Source organism: Pelodiscus sinensis, chromosome 2 (assembly GCF_049634645.1).
Source record: "Pelodiscus sinensis isolate JC-2024 chromosome 2, ASM4963464v1, whole genome shotgun sequence".
NCBI lineage: Eukaryota > Metazoa > Chordata > Testudines > Trionychidae > Pelodiscus > Pelodiscus sinensis.
The window spans coordinates 2,659,157-2,676,217 of record NC_134712.1 but is presented as its reverse complement, the minus strand read 5'-3'; the positions used below and the strand labels follow the sequence as shown (position 1 = coordinate 2,676,217).

General features: G+C 45.8%; 1 protein-coding gene across 2 annotated transcripts in view; it reads right to left on the bottom strand.

Moving 5' to 3' along the window:
• Positions 1–17,061, bottom strand: part of ZC3H3 (zinc finger CCCH-type containing 3) — a 350,743-nt gene that overhangs the window by 126,442 nt on the left and 207,240 nt on the right. For both annotated transcript variants that reach the window (XR_012901167.1, XM_075919992.1), the window contains exon 5: positions 5,369–5,562. Coding sequence is in view for 1 of the 2 variants with exons in the window: in XM_075919992.1 (XP_075776107.1) it covers positions 5,369–5,562 (194 nt within the window). In the remaining variant the exon portion in view is untranslated. The remainder of the gene's footprint in view (positions 1–5,368; positions 5,563–17,061) is intronic.

Below are 17,061 nucleotides of genomic sequence, written 5' to 3'. Positions count from 1 at the left end.
CTGTGGGCATTGCATTCAGGTTTCAGCAGAAACCTCCACTCTCCTGCCCAAACAATGCATGGCACAAAGTGCATCCCTCTCTGTGCTCATGGCAACGAGGTGGACTGCAGACAAGCAGCAGTAAAACTACTGGCTTCCCTCTCACTTAGGGAGACAGATGACTTGCTTTATCACTTCTGTCAGCCTTGTGATTGGCCACTGAGATTGTACAGGGCTGGAATAGATGCAGCCCCAAGACCAAATTCTAACCTGCGACGGCGGTTAAAAGTAGCCATTTGGGCTGGAAGGCAGAAGTGAAGTGGAATGGTCCAGCTGCCAGGGGCAGGGGAGAGGAGGTTGGCAGAGCACAGCAGACTAAACAATACTCACTAACACTTGTCCATTGCTGTCGCCCTGGGGTGTTAGATGATATCATGGAATGAAAGAATCACAATGTGGCAACAGTGCATGCAAAGAGAGGGGAAAAGCAGTGATCTGCCTGGTTTGTTTAGCATTCAACAGCTACTGAAATTCAATATTTGGCTTCTTGTCTGTGGCAAAAGTTGAGAACCCACTGCCGTGAAGGTGAGACCTGTGGCACCTACTCCCAAAGCAGATCACACAAAGTACAGGTACTCTCTCTTTTGCCTTTCTAATCTTTAGTTTGGTGTCTGCCCCCTGGAAGACAGTCTGAGCAGAGGCCCATCTGATTTGCAGGTAGCAGCACAGGTCAGCAATGTCTCATAACTCTACTTGTAGCCAGGACTGGAGGAGAGAAAATACTGCCCCAATAAATTCAGACAAAGATCAGAATCGCAAAGCACAATTATAACCCCTTAAATAAATTCCAAACTATTAAATTTTCAAGAGTGTTTCCCATCTCCTTGCTAGCCCACAATACACTCGTGTTTTGCACTGACGGAGACCTGAAACGCTCTCTTAAATAAACCTTTTAAAGGGCTTAAGATCAAGATGATAAAGCGGATATGTGGAGTCTGATACACAACACACATGAAGGAAGGAATTCTGGTATTTAGTGGATTTACCCTTTCCACACCTGAGAAAGTACAGCCACTTTCTAAAGGACTGAAAAAAAAAAATCACACAAAGAGACAGAGCTATAGGGTTACACATTGAACGCCCAAATGGAAGGGGTAAGAGGGACACTCAGAACAGAAGAGATCTAAAACTAAGGGATCTTTATTAGCGCTGGGTTCTCCCAGTCAGAAATTACTCTCTGTTCCTTATCATCCCTCCTCCCCCCCATGATCACTGTAATGGCTGATCACAGAAGGTAAGTGGGGAAGCATGGATCAGGCCCAAGTCCCTTTTTCCTCAAGTGAAATCAGGCAAATTGTTGCAAATGCTCATCCAATTTTAAATATTAGAAGGAAAAATATTTGCAAACCCTCAGCCTCTGGTGCACAAAGCCTGCTTGCCTACTTTCATAGTCCGACTATTTTGCCCGCCCCTGGACTAAAGGAAAATTAATCTAAGAATAAAAAAATTACGTTAATTATTTATTTCCTGCCAAAATACTCCATGTCCCTCCATAAGATGATTCTGAGACTTCAAGTATTTGGAGAGCCATAAAGAAGTGTCAGCGTAATGCAAATGATAATTCAAGAACATAAGAATGGCCAGAGTGGGTCAGACCAAAGGTCCATCGAACCCAGCGTCCTGTCCTCCCACAGGGGCCAATGCCAGGTGCCCCAGAGGGAATGAACAGAACAGAGAATCATCAAGTGATCCTTCTCCTGTCCCCCATGCCCAGCTTCTGGCAAACAGAGGCTAGGGACACCATTCCTACCCATCCTGGCTAATAGCCATTGATAAACCTAACCTCTATGAATGTATTTAATATTTTTTGGAACCCTGGTTAAACCTGGTCTTCACAATATCCTCTGGCAAGGAGTTCCACAGGTTGACTGTGCATTGTGTGAAGAAATACAAGGAGTTCCACAGGTTGTCTGTGCATTGTGTGAAGAAATACAAGGAGTTCCACAGGTTGTCTGTGCATTGTGTGAAGAAATACTTTTTTGTTTTAAATCAGCTATTAATTTCATTTGGTGACCCCCATAAGGAATATCCTTATGTACTTACTTTGTAATCTGTGTTAACTGTCAGTGTGGGGGTGGGGGGGGGGGCAGGGGCCGGACGCACGCGCACACCACCTCTCTGGATGCCAAATAGTATGAAGACCACTCAGCTATGTGTCACAGGCCCTACAGTGCTCATAGCTCATCAGGATTCTTCTTTAACTTGAGTGGACAACATTTGCGCTTTTGGAGCAGAAGGATCCAGCAGAATCCGGCTCCCCGCGCATGGGCAATGTAAACGAAATATCTTGCGGGCTACACACAGGGCTCTGATGGGCTGCATGTGGCCCACCACGGCGGTACAGGAAGTGCCTGCGTAGCCAGCCCCAGGTCTCTGTCCTGAACAGTTCTAAGTTGTGCAAGTGCCAGCTAAAGCTTCCTTCCCAAACTGCTGGCCAGACTTCTTTTAATGCTCTCAGAAGGCAGATTACCTGGAAACGATGCTTCATCAACTTTCCACCCCCCTGACCTCTTCAACATCATCATCTCTGGCATTATCTGCACACCGCTTCATTTCCCATCGGCGGGCCTGGGAAGCTAATCCTTGGTTTAAGCTAAATCTCCGCCCTCTTCACCTACGGAGATGATGTGCTGTAAGCATTTATCATTGCCGCTGTTACTTCTCTAGTCTACCCCTCATTTCCCACTCGTCATTTTCTCTTTCACACCACTTACAGTCTGCATGCAAGCCGGGAGGGAGGGGATGCGGGGTGTTTACTCTTTGCTGAGATGCTGCCATTTGCTCTTAATTTCTGTCCATTTTTCAAACTTTCAGAGTTCTTCTGCTGACAGGATTTTTGTGCCGATTCAAGATTCTCTCCTTTGCTCCCTCTCTAATCCTGTTCTTTATGGGTTTGTTTAGTGGCACTGGCTGCCAGCATCCCTTTTAAATATTTCATTTACTTTGGGCTTTCACTCTCTTTTGGGTTGTTTTCAAGATGGGGAAGAGGGAAATTAGATGTAAATTGATTTTTTTTCCTGAGTTAATTTGGACAATAATCGATTCCAAAGATTTTCCTTCACCTCACCCTGCACTTCCGTGAAGTCGGGGTTGTGGGCGTGCTGCCGAAATGCCACTTTCAGACCCAGTGAGAGAAGCATTTCAGTTCCGTTTACACTGTAATCAGCAGGCTCCAGATGCTCACCAGCTTCTGTCTTGTTTATCACACCTGGGTTATTCCGCTGGCCAAGAGAGGGAAGGGGGAAAACTCTCCTAAAATAACGAGATGCTCCCTCAACTATGCAAGGCAACAGAGCTGTATGAGAACCTGTGAGGAGGTCTCCCCTTTGACTGAGGCCATTCTGGTTATCTCAATCAGTGTCTGCGCAGTTGAGATGTCCTTCCCTTCAGTAGCCTGGGCCTTTCAAAGAAACCTCCTGTCTCCACTTCACTTGTCCTGAGCTCTCTTTGCAACCTGTCCATCTCCCAATGTTTTAAATATATAACATTAAGCCCTTGACTTTGAATCAAGTCAGATCCAAGTGTAGTAACACTAGTTTATCCATCCATCCTCCATCTCTCCAAAACTCAACCCTCTCCCCCCAGAAATGCTACAGATCAACCACTTGACCTCACCAAGCTTTATTAGAATAAGCAAGGCTGAACTCCAATGGGTAGGACAATAGGACACTTGTACGTCCTGCTTCCGCTCCCTGGTCCATGACAGACTGTCCAGGTGACTTTGGGAAAATACACAGCGGGCCCTCAAGCCCTAGCTTGCTTAAGAGACACACATAAGACTAGCTGTCAAATACAACTGGGATAGGAACACAAGCCATTCTAAACTGAGGATATGTCTACACAGCAGTGTTATTTCATAGAATAATAGAGCATTAGAAATGGAAAGGACCTCAAGTCCAGTCTGCTGCCCTCACGACAGGACCCAGTACCATCCCTGCCCGAACCCTAGATGACCCCATCAAGGATTGAACTCACAACCCTGGGTTTAGCAGGCCAACACTCAAACCACTGAGCTATCCCTCTCCCCCAACAAGGGGTAGGGATGCAGGAAGCCAGCCCTGACCCTGAGTTATTACCCAGTATCAGTGAGACTGTCCAAGCTTTCATAGGTCATGGTCTCTAGACCTTTAATCATTCTTGAAATAACTGACATTATTTCAAAATAAAAAAGTGCACATCTAAATAGCAAGCCATTATTTCAGATTAATTTCGAGCTGGAGGACTTCTTACTCAGACTCCTGTAACCCTCATTTCATGAGCAGTAAGGGAAGTAGGAGGAAGACTGTTGAAGTAACGTATCTTAATTTGACTATTGCCTTACAGTGTAGATGTGCCTGAGGATTTATCAGTTTACTTCCAACAACTGATGCTTCTATAACAAAAGTGATGAAGATGTGAAACCGCTAATGTTATCAGGACAAATCTCTCAAGAAGCAGTTAACAGTCACTGCTTATCTACTCCAACCAGTATCATCATAGAATCACAGAATCATAGAATACTAGAACTGGAAGGGACCTTGAGAGGTCATCGAGTCCAGTCCCCTGCCCTTACGGCAGGACCAAGCATGGTCTATATCATCCCTGACAGGTGCCTGTCTCACCTGCTCTTAAATATCTCCAGGGATAGAGATTCCACAACCTCCCTAGGCAATTTATTCCAGTATTTAACTACCTTGACAGTTAGGAAGTTTTTCCTAATGTCCAACCTAAACCTACCTTGCTGCAGTTTAAGCCCATTGCTTCTTGTCCTGTCCTCAGAGGCCAAGGAGAACAAGTTTTCTCCCTCCTCCTTGTAACACCCTTTTAGATACTTGAAAATTGCTCTCATGTCCCCTCTCAGTCTTCTCTTTTCTAAACTAAACAAGCCCAGTTCTTGCAGCCTTCCCTCGTAGCTCATGTCCTCTAGACCTTTCAACATTTTTGTTGCTCTTCTCAGGACCTTCAATTTCTCCACAGCTTTCTTGAAATGTGGTGCCCAGAACTGGACACAATACTCCAACTGAGGCCTAATTAAGTTAAATATGTTGAAACCAATGGATACCTTTGAACCAAAGGAGCCACAGGCACAACTATCTTAGGCAGCTGCTAGGGGGCCCATCACTGTAATGTTTCTGCACCTCTGGGGTTTACAAAACTGGGACGATGTCACTTGAGTTCAGGAAGTCTGGGACTCTGCACAGGCAAGCGGGAGACAAAAGCGCAGGGTAACATGCCACGTGACGGAGCAGGAGAGACGGGAATGCAGAGACATGTTGCTCAATTGCTCTCACCTGGAATGCCCACTCTCAGACGTGCAAACTCTCCGCACGGAGGCATTACCACCACCTACCTGGTCTGCCGTCCATCTTGTTACTCAGGTCGCCTCCCCGGACTGGGGAGCTGGAGGTTTTAGAGAGTTTATTGGCCGACACCCTGTACATCACGCCTCCTATACAGCAAAAGCCTTTGTTCCTCCATCTCGGCTGCAGCTGCTCGGCTTTGCCGCCTTGGGGCGACTGGAGCATTTGGGTTAACACTGGAGATCTGCAAAGACAATGAAATCCCACAAGGGGGAGAAGAAATGAGCTTTGCATCCATAAACTGTCCCACAAATCATAGAATCATAGAATCATAGAATAATAGGACTGGAAGGGACCTCGAGAGGTCATCGAGTCCAGCCCCCCGCCCTCAAGGCAGGATCAAGCTCCGTCTACACCATCCCTGACAGATGTCTATCTAACCTGTTCTTAAATATCTCCAGAGAGGGAGATTCCACCACCTCCCTTGGCAATTTATTCCAATATTTGACCACCCTGACAGTTAGGAATTTTTTCCTAATGTCCAATCTAAACCTCCCCTGCTGCACTTTAAGCCCATTACTCCTTGTCCTGTCCTCAGAAACCAAGAGGAACAAATTTTCGCCTTCCTCCTTGTGACACCCTTTTAGATATTTGAAAACCGCTATCATGTCCCCCCTTAATCTTCTTTTTTCCAAACTAAACAAGCCCAGTTCATGAAGCCTGGCTTCATAGGTCATGTTCTCTAAACCTTTAATCATTCTTGTCTCTCTTCTCTGTACCCTTTCCAATTTCTCCACATCTTTCTTGAAATGTGGCGCCCAGAACTGGACACAGTACTCCAGCTGAGGCCTAACTAGTGCAGAATAGAGCGGCAGAATGACTTCACGAGTTTTGCTTACAACACACCTGTTGATACAACCTAGAATCATATTTGCTTTTTTTGCAACAGCATCACACTGTTGACTCATATTCAACTTGTGGTCCACTATGACCCCTAGATCCCTTTCCGCCATGCTCCTTCCTAGACAGTCGCTTCCCATCTTGTATGTATGGAACTGATTGTTCCTTCCTAAGTGGAGCACTTTGCATTTCTCTTTATTAAACCTCATCCTGTTTACCTCTGACCATTTCTCTAACTTGCTAAGGTCATTTTGAATTATGTCCCTATCCTCCAAAGAAGTCGCAACCCCACCCAGTTTGGTATCATCTGCAAACTTAATAAGAGTACTCTCTATCCCAATATCTACATCATTGATGAAGATATTGAATAGTACAGGTCCCAAAACAGACCCTTGAGGAACTCCACTTGTTATCCCTTTCCAGCAGGATTTAGCACCGTTAACAACAACTCTCTGACTACGGTTATCCAGCCAATTATGCACCCACCTTATCGTGGCCCTATCTAAGTTATATTTGCCTAGTTTATCAATAAGAATATCATGCGAGACCGTATCAAATGCCTTACTAAAGTCTAGGTATATGACATCCACCGCTTCTCCCTTATCCACAAGGCTCGTTATCTTTTCAAAGAAAGCTATCAGATTAGTTTGGCATGACTTGTTCTTCACAAACCCATGCTGGCTATTCCCTATCACTTTATTACTTTCCAAGTGTTTGCATACGATTTCCTTAATTACCTGCTCCATTATCTTCCCTGGGACAGACGTTAAACTGACCGGTCTATAATTTCCTGGGTTGTTCTTATTCCCCTTTTTATAGATGGGCACAATATTTGCCCTTTTCCAGTCTTCTGGAATCTCCCCTGTCTGCCATGATTTTTCAAAGATCATAGCTAAAGGCTCAGATACCTCCTCTATCAGCTCCTTGAGTATCCTGGGATGCATTTCATCAGGACCTGGTGACTTGCTGACATCTAACTTTCCTAAGTGATTTTTAACTTGTTCTTTGTGTATCCTATCTTCTAAACTTACCCTCTCTCTGCTTGTATTCACTACGTTAGGCACACCTCCAGACTTCTCGGTGAAGACCGAAACAAAGAAGTCATTGAGCATCTCCGCCATTTCCAAGTTTCCTGTTACTGCTTCTCCCTCCTCGCTAAGCAGTGGGCCTACCCTGTCCTTGGTCTTCCTCTTGCTTTTAATGTATTTATAAAAGGTCTTCTTGTTTCCCTTTATGCCTGTAGCTAGTTTGATCTCATTTTGTGCCTTTGCCTTTCTAATCTTGCCCCTGCATTCCCGTGTTGCTTGCCTATATTCATCCTTTGTTAGTTGTCCTAGTTTCCATTTTTTATATGACTCCTTTTTTATTTTGAGATCATGCAAGATCTCCTTGTTAAGCCAAGCTGGTCTTTTGCCATATTTTCTATCTTTCCTACACAACGGAATTGTTTGCTTTTGGGCCCTTAACAACGTCCCTTTGAAATACTTCCAACTCTCCTCAGTTGTTTTTCCCTTCAGTCTTGCTTCCCATGGGACCTTACCTACAAGTTCTCTGAGCTTATCAAAATCTGCCTTCCTGAAATCCATAACCTCAATTGTGGTGGTCTCCCTTCTACCTTTCCTTAAGATCATGAACTCTATTATTTCGTGATCACTGTCCCCTATACTGTCTTCCACTTTCAAGTTCTCAACTAGTTCCTCCCTATTTGTTAAAACCAAATCCAGAACAGCTTCTCCTCTGGTAGCTTTTTCAACCTTCTGAAACAGAAAGTTGTCTCCAATGCAGTCCAGAAACTTATTGGATAGCCTGTGCCTCGCTGTGTTAGTTTCCCAACATATGTCTGGATAGTTGAAGTCCCCCATCACCACCAAATCTTGGGCTTTGGATAGTTTTGTTAATTGTTTAAAAAAGGCCTCATCCACCTCTTCCACCTGGCTAGGTGGCCTGTAGTAGACTCCTAGCATGATATCACCCTCGTTTTTTACCCCTTTTAGCTTAACCCAGAGACTCTCTACACAGCTATCTCCTACGTTCATCTCCACTTCAGTCCAAGTGTGTACATTTTTAATATACAAGGCAACCCCTCCTCCCTTTTTTCCCTGTCTGTCCTTCCTGAGCAAGCCGTACCCTTCCATACCAATATTCCAATCATGCGTCCCATCCCACCAGGTTTCTGTAATACCAATGATATCATAGTTGTATTTATTGGTTAGCAATTCCAGTTCTTCCTGCTTATTACCCATACTTCTCGCATTTGTATATAGGCATCTAAGATACTGATTTGATCTTGCCTCCCTGTTGTGCCCTGACCCTCCTTTCTCCTTGCCATTATAGGCCGTAGCTACACTTTGCTTCAGACGGCATGGGCAAAGCCAGAGATGCAGGGAATCACCGGGGGATGGGATCCAGCCCTCCAAGGGCCTCTTGCAGTGCTAGCTGGATCCTTCCTGCTTGTGCTCTGTGTTACAGGTTGAACCTCCCTAGTCCGGCACCATCCGTGCGTGGTCTAGCAGGATTTTAGTGAACCGGATGTCCGCTCCTCATGGATCTGGCCAAGTTTCCTGCAGTCCCATTAAGTTTATTTACAGCCACCAGTCCTGGTTCTGTGTGCTGTGCTGCTAATTAGCTCTAATTTACCCCCCTAAATGTCTTCTAAGAGCCCAGTAATCAGTGGCAGTGTTGGAAATGCTGATAGACAATATTGACCTCTTGTGATTCAGAAAATTCGCTGGTTTAGCATTGGTCAGGTCCTGAGGGTGCCAGATTAGAGAGGTTCAAACCTGAACCATCATGATGCAGAGCTCTAAATAAACTAGATCAGGGTGGGCAAAAGGGCCTCCGCGGGCTGGATCCAGTCCACCAAGCGGGTTGATATGGCCCGCGGAGGCTCTGCAGCTTCCCCACCTCCAGGCCAATTAGGGCCTGGAGGCGGGGGAAGTGCACAAAGTTTCCTCCACCCTGCTAAGAGCATGCGGCACTTTTCTAAGTGCCATGAGCTCCTCGCAGGGCGGGGGCAGGGCAAAAGAAGCTTCATACGCTCCCCTGCCCCCAAACTCTTATTGGCCTGGGGGGGCGGGGAAGTGTGTGAAGCCTCTTCCCACCCTGCCATGGGCGCTTAGTGGGAAAGAGTATGGGGCAAAGGGGTTTCCCCACTCCCAGACTAATCGTGGCCTGTGGATGGGGAAGCCGGGAAGCATTCTGACCCCGTCCCTTCCATTTTAGGCCCCGCCCCTTCTGGGGCAGCCCAGGGGCATTTCAACATTTTTTTAAGTGGCCCCTGGCCAAAAATTATTGCCCACCCCTGAACTACAGGAACCAGGAACTCGCTTTTCCTGCCGTTTGACAGCCCAGGCAGAGAAAAACCACAGGTTCCCCATTCCTCTTAGTTAACATCAGCTTACTTCCTTTACGACTCTTCCACTCCTAAGCTCAGGACACCGTACACTTTCATTCCCTCTTCCCTACAGGCGTGAGCAGCTCCATCCTCCACCGGCCGGAACAGCCGTGGGGGAAGTGCTGATAGGAAGAGAACTCTGGGTCTTGACGCTGGCTGAGGGCTGCTAGGGAATATCAACTGGCTTCCTAGCGCACCCCAGCTTTGGTTGAGCCAGCTCTGCTCACTGGCCCTAAATATTGCTGACTGATACTCCACAGTCCCACTAATCATAGAATCATAGGACTGGAAGGGACCTCGAGAGGTCATCGAGTCCAGCCCCCCGCCCTCAAGGCAGGACCAAGCTCCATCTACACCATCCCTGACAGATGTCTATCTAACCTGTTCTTAAATATCTCCAGAGAGGGAGATTCCACCACCTCCCTTGGCAATTTATTCCAATATTTGACCACCCTGACAGTTAGGAATTTTTTCCTAATGTCCAATCTAAACCTCCCCTGCTGCACTTTAAGCCCATTACTCCTTGTCCTGTCCTCAGAAACCAAGGAGGAACACATTTTCTCCTTCCTCCTTGTGACACCCTTTTAGATATTTGAAAACCGCTATCATGTCCCCCCTTAATCTTCTTTTTTCCAAACTAAACAAGCCCAGTTCATGAAGCCTGGCTTCATAGGTCATGTTCTCTAGACCTTTAATCATTCTTGTCGCTCTTCTCTGTACCCTTTCCAATTTCTCCACATCTTTCTTGAAATGTGGCGCCCAGAACTGGACACAGTACTCCAGCTGAGGCCTAACTAGTGCAGAGTAGAGCGGCAGAATGACTTCACGAGTTTTGCTTACAACACACCTGTTGATACAACCTAGAATCATATTTGCTTTTTTTGCAACAGCATCACACTGTTGGCTCATATTCAACTTGTGGTCCACTATGACCCCTAGATCCCTTTCCGCCATGCTCCTTCCTAGACAGTCGCTTCCCATCTTGTATGTATGGAACTGATTGTTCCTTCCTAAGTGGAGCACTTTGCATTTCTCTTTATTAAACCTCATCCTGTTTACCTCTGACCATTTCTCTAACTTGCTAAGGTCATTTTGAATTATGTCCCTATCCTCCAAAGAAGTTGCAACCCCACCCAGTTTGGTATCATCTGCAAACTTAATGCTTGGGCTCTGTGTATGGCTATTAGTGCATAGGAGCATGGAACACAACGAGGTTTGTGTGTCTTCTAAATACAGCACTGACTTTACCACTACTAAAATACACACCCGTGGCCACAGCCATCCCAGTGAAACAGCATAGCATGTTCTGCTGCCCAAGGTTTGGAACATCCAGTGCCTACCCTGGCTCCTGGAAGATCCGTAGCTGCCAAGGGTAAGAAAACCAAGTTCAATGGCTCATTTACAAGGAGAAGTTGGCTCCCTGGGGAGTCTCTCCCTCCCAGGCTGCACCTGTTCTGCACCAGTCCTGGAGAAGATGCCCTCTCTGCAGAACATCCCCAAGAAAGGACGATAAATGATGTGCTTCCTGGTCAGATGGAAATGCCTGGGCAGCCCACATGCGGCCAGCAGCTCATATGCAGCCCGAAGTAACTGACAACAGATGTAGGCCTGGAATTTCACAGAGAGGTGGAACGAACAGTGACTAAACTGTGTCCCACGACTGCAGCAGAATAGAGTCTAAACCAACTTACTGAAGCCCTAAAGTTGTGGGAAAGTGATCCATAAGCACCTCGTTAGGGCCTTCCATGTGGATCTTGCAGGGTCTGCTCGTCTCATCAGTGCCCTGTGTAACCTCAGGCATAGACACTGGCAGGCCTAGGGCCCACATGGCAGAGAGTGGACTTTTGGTTCCCAATCTCATGGCAGCATGGACAGCTGTTGGGACTAATTTCCCTTTCCCCTCCCTCTCTGCAGTAAGAGCGGATCCTGTAGCCAGCCCCAGAGGGACAAGAATGGAGAAACCCATTAACTCCCATCAGTCAGGGAGAAAGATGTAACATAATCACTTGACCCAGCGTTCTCTATAGACTAAACTCTTGGGCAGCTGCCCAGGATAGATTCAGGTGCTGCCCAGCTAATTCACAGAGTGTCCACAGCCCCCCACAGCCAGCAGCATGTGTTTCTATTGGTGGTGCACATCTGCACATACCGTGGTGCACATAACAAAATGTATTCTGCACATGGGAGGAAAAAAATTAGAGGGAATGTTGCTTGGTCCTGGTGCTTCTAGAACAGTGGGATACAATTAATCTCGGGCCTGTTGACAGATCCATAAAATGAACAGCAGTTGTTAGAGGGTGTGAACTAACACCTTAGCAACAACTCTACCCTCCCTGTGCTCATTCGCTGCAGGAAACCCTTCCAACTGACAGACTGACTTTTTCTAGATAAAGCCAGCGTGCATTCAACCTGTGTAAAGCCACGTGCCTTGTTTCTGTACATGAGCTGTTATGCACAGAGCTGTTGCAGCCAAATCAAATCCACTCAAATATCAAGTCCTCAACCATTTACCACTAATCCAAACAGTAATTTGTTTATGCAAATTACAGCTCTAATTTTGTATTAGTACAAATTATGCTCATAATGCTATTAACAGAATGTATCTAAACCGTGCATTACTGAAGAATATCGGTAAATTAAGGCCTGGCATCCTATCAGCAGGATGCAAACCCTGTGAGCATTACCTTTAAATGAAGATGTGCTGCAAAGAAGGAGAGAATTGTAAAATGTAATAGTTGCATTTATTAATGCTTAGTTTGACAGTCTAGTCATTTAATACGGTTGTTGCCATTGGCTACCAACCTTACATATCTGCTTGCGAGTTTCCATAGACGCAGGAGGGAGAAACCTTAGAATGGACTGTTATGCTGCAACATTCTGCAACTGGATTCTTTGGCAAGCCCTCCCATGTGCCTTTGGGACTTACTCGTCTTATTAAAGGTCTAAAAATCTGTGTTTATAGCAAGGGACTCGTACAAAATGCAGACAAGAACTTCCCTGTCGTTCTTGTACAGTGAAGTTAGCATTTCTAATGGAGCTACAAAGAGCATAAGTCCAACCACTGGACCACCGAGAAGAGAATGGTGTGCGGATCTTGTTGGAATGCATAATGAAAGAGCGGCACCTGAACTCCTCCTGGATTCTCTCCACGGACACTCTGACCTCTGCTGTCTGAATGTGCAAATCTGTGATACAGTGAGGATGATGGCCCAATGGTTAGAGCAGTAGCCTGGGAGTTGGAAAAGTTGGGATCAAGTCCCTCCTCTTCTACATACTTGCTGTGTGACAGTGCAAAGTCATGTAATCTTTCTTTGTCTCAGTTTCCTCTGTGTAAAATGGAACTTCCCCATTCTAGAGGGGTGTTGTGAAGATAAATACATTACAATTATGAGTGTTCTATTCCTGTGGTAAAGAGGACCATGAAAGTATCCCCGATAAACAAACAAAAGGAAGTTTTTCTTCATGCAGCACACAGTTCATCTGTGGAACTCCCTGCCAGAGGATGTGGCGAAGACTAGGACATTAACAGAGTTCAAAAAAGAGCTAGATAAATTCATGGAAGTTCACCAATAGCTATTAGCCAGGAGGGATAGGAATGGGGTCCCTAGCCACTGTTTGTCTGAAAATGAATGACAGAAGAGGGATCACGTGATGATTGCCTGTTGCGTTCACTCCCTCTGGGGCATCTGGCATTGGCCACTGTCAGCAAACAAGATCCTGGACTAGATGGATCTTTGGTCTGACCAAATGTAGCGGTTCTTATGTTCTTATAATCAGTCTAACTTTGCTAGTGATCAGCCTGCAGATGGCAAACAATCCCTACCTTTTGCACTTCAGAGGTTTATCAGCTCAATTCCAATTTGTTTCCTTGGCTCACCTATTCCCCCCCCCAAAAAAATCACCGTGCAAGTAATTTTCTCTCTAGAGAAATCTAGTTCTGTGGCCTGTAGGGAGCAGGGTTCTCTATAGATCAGGGTGCTTGGTTTGCATACTGGTTGGTTCTCAGGACAACTCTCTTACTCATTAGGGTGCATCTATGCAGCAGGGCTTAACTCGAAATAAGCTGCGCAAATTGAGCTACATCAACTGTGTTTCTTATTTTGAAATTGGGAGCATCTACACAGCACTTTTTTCAAAATAGAGCACTCCTTCCCCCCACGTCCCTTACTCCTCGTCCAATGAGGGTTACAGGAGTTTGCATAAGAAGTCCTCCGGCTTGACAGTATTTCAACATTATTTCAGATTCACTACCTGCTGTATTGACGCAGATTAAGAGATCAGTGCAGCACCTCAAATGCACGAGACCAGTCAGGAGTGAATCTCATCCCCTCACCTCTGAGTACACTACACTGCAGCATGCGCTATTTGGCACTCCCCTTATGGGCCATTTGGAAGCTTCTGATACTGCTTCCAAGTGCACCAACCCTCCTTTTAGGCAGGGGAGATGGGAGAGAGCACATTAACCTCTCATTGATTCCAGGCTGCTCCAGTGCAATTCCCGACCTTGATCAGCCTCTGAAAGGTCCATGGTGCCTCGTCATCTCAGGAAGCACCTCTCCTCTCCCTGCATCCCATCATGGCTGGGGTAAACAGCCATGGCTTTGTTGGTTGGTTCCCGGAGTGGGATTCCAAGGACCTGCAATAAAGGCTTCTCTGTGGAAGCGCTTCAGCTGTCAAATTCACCCACATCACAGATCTCTCAGAGCCAGAGATGTACCTTCTTGGAGACGCATCCACTGGAGTGGGCCCTTGCAAAAGTAGGAGTATTAGTGCCCTCTGGAAACTGTTATCTTGCCTGGTTAGCTCCTCAGTCTGGTCTTTCTACGGGAACTAAACTAGATGTTGCAGGAGGATGCAGTGAGTCAGAGTGTATATAAATTCACAATGGACACTAACAACATAATAAGGTGTCCATCTCTAAGGCAACACATAAATAATACATTACAGTAAACACAAGTTTTTAAATCATAAAACACTATCCATCCCTAACCGCTCCAGGGAGAGTATTTTAACGTGGAGAGACACTCTGTCCATTGGACCTCCATGCTAATCAATCTTCTGTTCCCATTTGGCCTTAGTCTTTAGCCGTGGACCCCAGCCACTGAGATCTGTATTCCTTTATAGACTGAAGGGCCTCACAAGAAAACTGCAGCACACGTTTTGGATCATGATATCTAGATTGAATTTCCACGTATCCTGCCTACTTTCCACAAGGGTAAAATACTAAAGATAACCATTTTCCACAAAATAAAACAAGTTCAGAGCTACATGCTATTTCTATGCCATTGGCAGACGAACTTTCTTGCTGTGAAACCACGGAGTCTTTCAAGTTTCACACCTTCTGCATGGGGCACTAGAAACTCAAAGCTAAAGAGGGAAGCTCTGAATTTAGCTAAATGATTGAAAGGGGAATCTGAGGTCTATTCCCATTCCTGTCCCATAATATGTGATTGTGCAGACATCAGTTAAATGTCATGTCTCAGTTTCCCGCATCTGTACTAATGAAAAGGCCGGGCCGATTAAATTTTGCAATGCTTGTAAAGCGCTTTGAGATCCTCGCATGGAAAGCACTATAGATGCTCAAAGCATCTCTCATGTACCTACAACACCTTCCAAGAGCACAAGCCTGTCAGAGCTACACAATAGCTTACATAGACAAGCCTACACTTAAGGTGTCACTTAGTTTTTGGGCTCTTTGCTTCTATTTGCATTAGATTGCAGGGTTTTACAAGCAAGCTCCTTAATACCGACACCTGCATTCAGTATTGTTCTAAATACAGACACAGTAAACCTTTCTCTGGAATCAAGCCTGGAAAAGGCTTCATTAGAGCCATCCAACCTAAAGTGGGTGGTGCAGTTATTTCAAGTACTACAAGATTTGCCCGGAGTTGCTCGGGTCCTTGACTCAAGTTCTGTTTTTTTGGCAAATAAAATGAAAACATAGCATAGTTCATTTGAATCACTGCTCTGGGGCGGGGCTGGGAATGAGGGGTTCAGGATGCAGCTGCCCCAGGGAGAGAGGACCACCCCAGCCCTCTGTCACTGCAGCAGGTTGGGGCCATGTGAGAAGCACTTCTCCATGGCCACTGCAGCGCCAGAGGGCACAACCGGAGAAGGGTGCATGACCCCTGGCTGGGGCAAGTCCAACTGCTCCCTGCGCTCCCCAGCCAGAGTGAGGAATTCAGCAAACTGCAATTTCCTCTCTAACAAAAGGGGAGCAGCCAGCAATGTTCCTGTACGAATTGGTAGGGGGTGGGCGGAAGCTTCACCCCTCCCCACCATCTCTAAAGGGCACCTGGGGAGTGGGAGGTTTGGGGCTGAGGCGGTTCTGCACTGGGAGGGGGGAGGGAAGGGGGGACAGGCACCCCGAGCCAGCCCATTTCACCTGCATGGTGATTCTGTCTCTTTTCTGTGTGGTTTTATGAGACTTAATTCCATTCCTGGCACATCCTGTTTTCCTGGCACAACCATACCATCCCGTTGCTTTAAGTTATGGTAAGAGGAAGCTGCATACCGAATTTGGTAGTCCTAGTTCTTACTGTTTACTTGGACAGACACACACACACACTCAAATATTCAGTGGAGAAGATGCTAAAAGGTAAACGCTGCACTGTTTCATTGGCTGTGATAGCTGTAACACGCAGCAGCTGTGATTAAAACAAACCACTACAAACAGCTTTGTAACAGAGCGTGGAGTTATTTCTATCTGAGCTAAAAATCAAACCCCAGTGTAAACGGTAATCAAATACAGGAATCTTCAAGTTAGAAAACACGGTTTGAAATACTTAACCTTCTTTCTCACAATTTAATTACAAGGCACATACAACACAACAGCAAGAGATCCATACAAAGAAATTCCACCCAAAAGATCAGCCTACAAGAAACTAAAAACTACACATACTTGACACTATAGTAGGAATTCGGTGACTGCAGATGCTGTTATTCTGTATGTTGCGCATCTGCACAAAAGAGTATGTTGTGTGTGGACAGAAATCAAGTATTTGCTTACCTAGAGAGAGAAGAGTGTCAGTAATCCCTAGGCCCATGCAGAATGGTAAATACACGGGATATATTTATTTGATATAATACAAAACACAGAAGAATGCCCATAAAATATCACTGATCGAGACACAAGGCCCAGCTAGTACAACATTACTCTGACACAGGAACATTCAATATTTTCTTTTAGTCTCTGGTAGGAAAATAAAACCCCACATGCTCATTTAAATTTCCATCTCTGGCTTGCCAGCAAAGATGCACAGAATTCACTGAAGCTGATGCAGTGCTCAGGGCATACCGACGCTGCTGTGTTAATATCTTACATCTATCATGTTGTAAACCACACGAAGAGGCGCTTACTGCAAGTTATGCTTATTTTTCTCCTCCTGTGTTAGCAGCAAATTGTGTGTATGCAAACTGCTGAAGTGAAAGCTGTCCCTGTCAAGACAC